Here is a 6,000-nt window from a genome sequence, read left to right as displayed (position 1 = left end):
TCGGCGGCGCCTCCGCCGCCTCCTCCGGCGCGGGGGCGCCGTCGACGGGGAGCCACCCGAGGGAGAACGCGTCGCGGAGGGCGCCGTACACGACCATGTCGTCGGCGTCGTCGGCGCGGAAGGGGAGGTCGCTCCACTGATCCGCGACGAGGCTCCCGAAGCTGGAGCTCCGCGCGTACGCGCGGGGCCCCTGCGGTACGCTTACCGCCCCCGCCGCCGCAGCAGCAGCAGCAGCAGCAGGTGACGGGACCTCCTCGGGATCGTCGAGGAGGTGGCGGCGGATGCTCTCGACGAGAAACTCGGGGTCCATCGTCGCGCTTACGGTCACCTCCCCCGGTGAGAATAAGCGGAGGGAGAATCGCGGAGCTCAAAGTCGAGTGGATTTTTGGGGTGGGGGTGGGTTGGGGGGAGGAGAGAGAAAGAGGGCGAAGGGATTTATATCAGAGACGGGTTGGAGCTTCGGTGAAGTTTCCTCGCCACGGAGCACGTGACAAAAATTGAACCATTTCCCTTCGGATGACGTAATAAATATGAATATTTGGGGATTATCTGATTATTCGGTGACGAGAAAATTAAAAAAAAAAAAAAAAACTCGGAGCACGTGGAGAGGGGGGGGGGAGTGGGTTGATCATTGGTGATGACGTCGGAGATGAGGTCGCCACCGAGGCGTGACACGTAAGCATTCGAGGATTTTTTTTTTTTTTTTTTTTTNTTACTAGACAATGTGGTAAATGATGTTAATCTGTGGTTTTGACCATGGGTGTTTTTTTACTTTTTTTTTTTTTTTTTTTTTTGGTTTTTTTGTAGCGGGTCGGGTTGGAGAAAGGAGAGCCGTTGGTTTACGCGCCGATTTCGGGGAAGCAGCACGGTGGGCTGTGATTGGGTGCGAGAGAGGAAAAGATAAGGAGCCTCTTCTAGAAGCGGGTCCCTTTCGCCTTTGGGTGGGGTTAAGTACTTAAGTGTGGGTCCGGCCATATTTATAAATTATAATAATCATTTTACTCGGACAGATTTTTGCATTTATCTCCAATTGACAAGCTTGAATTTTTGTTCAACACTCTGAGATTTTATTTTTCTTTTTTCTTATCTTTTTTAAGATGAATAGTCCGTAAACATTTTAAGATTTATTTGATTCATCTATTTTATATATTCATCATTTCTTTTGATCTTCTCTTTCTTTATTATTTTTTTTTCTTAATCAAAATTTTCTCTTAATATCTTGAATGTCCCAATCTATTCCGATTTTTATTTCAATAATAAATCAAATATTTTTAAATAATTTATAATTTCTCTTATTCCAGTACAATTTAATTTTATTTGTTATCTTTACTCCAATCATGAACCGAACACACTCTTGTATTATTTACACGGCATAACAATACAGAGTAGCCTTCGTATGTTGTAACACACGAGGTGCTTAATTAATGCGTCACTCACTTCGATGGAATGATACATGATTCAGTGTTTCCAAACGAATTGGCACGTGGTAAATGGAGTAAGCGATAATTGGGTTTCTATATACGGGCTTATGACTTATTTTAGACAGTTTCCTTAATTCTAACAATTTATCCATCACTTTGTGTACTCAAAACTCACGTTCAAAATTAGGTGAGAAGTTAATTAGCCGACGCACTAATTCTATGTATTCTAATCCAACTCTTCTCTCTGTTGTTGTATCATGATTCGTCCGTGATTATTGTAATGATATGTTTGACTAAAATTGTATATGTCATAACCACTGTAGACCACATGTATAATTTAACTTATCCGGTTTATATGTACAATTATATATTCTTGTTCTAAAACAATTATAAGAGCTAGTAGTTGCGATTAGAACGAAGTTGGTGTTCCAAAGCTGGAGCGAAGACAAAAGAACATGCATGGTAGCACAGAGGTTATCTCCTTTAGTTTAACACTTATATGACGCATACACTTTGTTTTTTTTCGTTCGACGTTTTAGAGTGTGTTTAATATAGAACAATTGAAATACTTTAGCAGCAACTATTAACGAACAGCATGCTAATTATGGTGCTTGGTACATCCTTCTTGCGTCTATCAACTGCTTTGATGTTCTATTACCTTCACGAAAAAAAAAAAAAAATTCTAGTATTTTATAGCCTATATTATGCAACGTTACTGAATTGCGGATGAGAACCTTCCGGAATTAACATGGAATGGAGATGTATCTGGCAATAATTATTTCTTTGATGATAAATCCGTAAAAAGTATTTACGATATTATTTTATATTTTGAGATTAAGATAAGTGTGAAAATATTAGAAGCATTATGTCACGGGCTTTGCAAGTAAAATTATTGAGTAGTCTGCGACAATTATGTCGCTCTCGATCGGAGGGAGTTCCGTGAGAATTTTGTCACTTTTGGAGGAGGTGGATTTTCTAAGTTAGTTAGAAGAATAGAGAATCAATACAATACGAAATGCTTACTGATCGGATGGTTATAAGATGGACAGGTCGAACAGGTGAAAACGAATGAGTGATATATATATATATATATATATATAGCTAGGCTACTATATTATCTATAGTACCGAGCTCCAGTACTATAGTGTTGGTTTTCGATCTTAGGGCGTTCAAATCAATGATCCACACCGTTAAAACTGATCTAGGGTATTTAAAGTTTCTAGAAATAAAATTTTATATTTTTTTGATGTTGTTCATTTTATGATCAAACTATTTCAAAATTATCAATTTTCAATGGTTATTATGACAAGTTTGGAGTTTAACGGTGTAGAAGAATCTAAATTTCTTCAAATTTTGATAGAAAATATTTTAAATTATATAGATTAAGGTTAACATTCTTGATCTTGAATTTAAAAGTCCTATACTCAAATTTTAAAGATTATTCAATTTGCACCGTCCATTTTGATATAATTTATTTACTAAGTAAACGATATCGAAAAAAACTAAAATTTTATTTCTAAGACATTTATACACCTTAGATCATATTTAACGGTGTGGATCGTTGATTTGAACGCTTTAAGATCGAAAACAAACACTATAATACCGGAGCTCGGTACTATTGTTAGTATAGTAGCCTAATTCTATATATATATATATATATATATATATATTGGTAATGTTGACGAGCAGTGGTATGTGTTGAATTTGACCGTTGAGTTTCTGGAACGTACGAAGAAATTAATTAATTAATTAAAAATGATACGCATCCACGTGCTCTATATAATAATATAATAAACGTTTTGGTCCACATCATTTGCTCCTTCAAGGTGATTTCGTTTATTGTCACGTTTTAAAGATTTTATTTTATTATTATTATTTTTTTCAGTAAGTAATACTTTTTCTTGCACTTTAACTACCTTACTTCTCCAAATGGCACTCAATAAAAAAAGGAAAATCTTATTCTTTTTTATCGGGCCTTTTCTAAATCCACAGCTTTAACAAATAATTTTAAATAAAAAAAGATCACTAAATTACGCAGATCAGCAAAATGCCTAAATCAAGTAATACTATTCTCATGTAATAGCTTTGTTCGTAAATGACGTGACAAAGAAAATTTGTTGTTTATATTTGGCCAATCATTTTTTCTAAAGTTTATAGGACTCTCACATGGTTCATCCTCTATACTAGTTTTGCTTTAAATTTTTATCCTCCAAAAATTTACAACTTTATAAATTAAATATTATAATTTTTGTGTGGGCAAATTACGGAAAAAGCTGCAACTTTATGTGCATATGAGTTAATTAAGAAAGTCGTATTGGAGACTTGGAGTAGTCATTGTTACCATAGGCGCACCATATTTATTGAATTTAATAAAATTTAATAAATTTATCTGTTGATATAAAAATAAAATTTATTAATAATATTACCAATTTAATATTTTATAGCTACATTTCTTGTGTCATGTCATATTAGTTGGTCATAGCGAAAAAATTGTGGCGCAGGAAACGGAGCGCTTCCCGGGTCTGTTGAGAGGAGAGCCGTCCCATTCTAACGGGTGAATGATCGGACGGCTAAAAACGGGGTAAGGAGAGGAGATCACGAAAAAGATTTGATTGAGTGCCATAGCCGTGGTCGCACTTAATGATTCTATTGACCGTGGACCCTCTAGATAGATGCTGTTGAGTGTTGACTATGGAGGACACGTGGCAGCTTTCAAATGCACAGAGGACCAAATCTTTAAAATGCAATTTTTCATTATTAATAGAGATGGCCCAAGATTTTGGCCCTATCTACTGCACCTTATAGTGATAATAAGACATCGATATAATTCAGTTCTAGTGTTAGTGACATAGTTCAAAATATTATTCAGAATAATAAATAATTTTTTTAATAAAATTCAAAAAAATTGATAATAATATATAATAAATTGTTAAAATATTTTATTGTTAATAAAAAAAATATTTTATACTATTATGTGTCGGTACACATGAATTTTTTGTGGCCGACACATATCGGCACTGTCTGACACGCACCATATTGTACCGTACCGATAGATTTTCGGTACGATTCAGCGGTACTGTACTTAAATTCTTGATTGTGCCCTATTATTGGGTTCAGATTTGATCCTGACTCGGCAATAAAGCGAATTTGATTCGAACCTAAAGTTTGACGATTTAGATATAGCTATAAGAAGACCAACTAAATATTTTGGGGTTGAGCAAATTGGATCTATCTGGTCTGATGACTCTGATCTGGCCTAACTTGAGCAAATATTTTCTATCTAATCTTTCATTTAGTATAAATATACATATGGTTGATGTCCATTTAAAATGCTATGAATCAATTCAATAGTTGTGTCCGATTAAACAGATTGCTCTTTAGGTCTACAGTAATGCTGAAAAAAAATAGATCTCTTTATTCAGAAAGACATTAAAAAGAAAGGACTGAGACTTGCATTTCTCATTTTTGATTTTAAGTTAAACTAGTCTATTTTAGAATGGCTTATAGTCGAAAGGGTCTTCATGCATTTTCTTTATGAAACAAGTCCTAAGTGGTGAACCTGAACACTCTGGCTGTAATTTGGTGGATATTCTGGCCGGAAAGAAGCAATATTATTTTTAAAAAGCATAGCTCAGATCCTGTGACAATCATCGCGAAGATCAAGTATCTTGTGAGATACTGAAAAATGTTTTTCTATCACCCGACTTAACTTCTTCTTTTTTTTAATATATATCCCTATTTAACCCCCTCTTTTTTTTCTTTTTTTTCTTTTTTCCCTTTTGCCTTTTCTTTTGCTCTTTTGTTGGCCTAGTTGCCTCACATATGTAGCTAAGTTTATTTTTATCAATGAATGAAAGAGGTAGCGTGCTAACTTATTCTCAAAAAAAAAAAAAGTCCTAAACAGAGATAAGATGTACTTTAATTAGTTCAAGCCAATATAGTAGAGCTCGNTCTAAATCATTAGGCACCTACACAATTTTTTAAAAAAAATCGAGATTGTGTTGAATTTCTAAAATTAATAGAAACTTTTTATAGCATATTATAAGATGTACTTTAATTAGTTCAAGCCAATATAGTAGAGCTCGAAATCCTGAGTTTATTCCTACCAAAGCACTTATAATATGCTATAAAAAGTTTCTATTAATTTTAGAAATTCAACACAATCTCGATTTTTTTTAAAAAATTGTGTAGGTGCCTAATGATTTAGACTTCGTTTAGAATTGTGGAGACATTATGTTACGTGAGATGAGAAAGTGCGATGAAAAAATATTTTATTTGTTTTTGTATATTTTAATAAGTCTTTTACAATATATTTTCTATTATTTTATCGAAAAATACAAAAGTATATTTTTTATATATTTTTTTCAACTTTATTTTGTCTGTTAGTAGTATTACATGAGTCTCAATATCAAATGAGTCCTTAGTAGTTTTCAATTTGCATGTAAAACAAAATTGCTTTGGCTTTTTGTGTGTATACGGTGTATTGCAGGCACAATGTTCATAGAGCTAAGTGCAATAATAACCCGTGTTCATTAAAAGATGATTAAGAAGATAAAAGCTTGGGAAAGGACAACATTTC

General features: G+C 34.3%; 1 protein-coding gene across 1 annotated transcript in view; it reads right to left on the bottom strand.

The window, feature by feature from the left end:
* The window catches only part of LOC109713641 (ethylene-responsive transcription factor 2-like), a gene marked incomplete at its 3' end in the record, with an annotated part of 973 nt that extends 548 nt beyond the window's left edge, over positions 1–425 (bottom strand). Inside the window, 1 exon segment of the mRNA XM_020237803.1 lies at positions 11–425. Within this exon segment, the coding sequence (XP_020093392.1) occupies positions 11–310 (300 nt within the window).

This window comes from Ananas comosus, linkage group 8 (genome assembly GCF_001540865.1).
Source record: "Ananas comosus cultivar F153 linkage group 8, ASM154086v1, whole genome shotgun sequence".
NCBI classification, from domain to species: domain Eukaryota; kingdom Viridiplantae; phylum Streptophyta; class Magnoliopsida; order Poales; family Bromeliaceae; genus Ananas; species Ananas comosus.
This window is presented reverse-complemented; position numbering and strand designations above follow the sequence as displayed.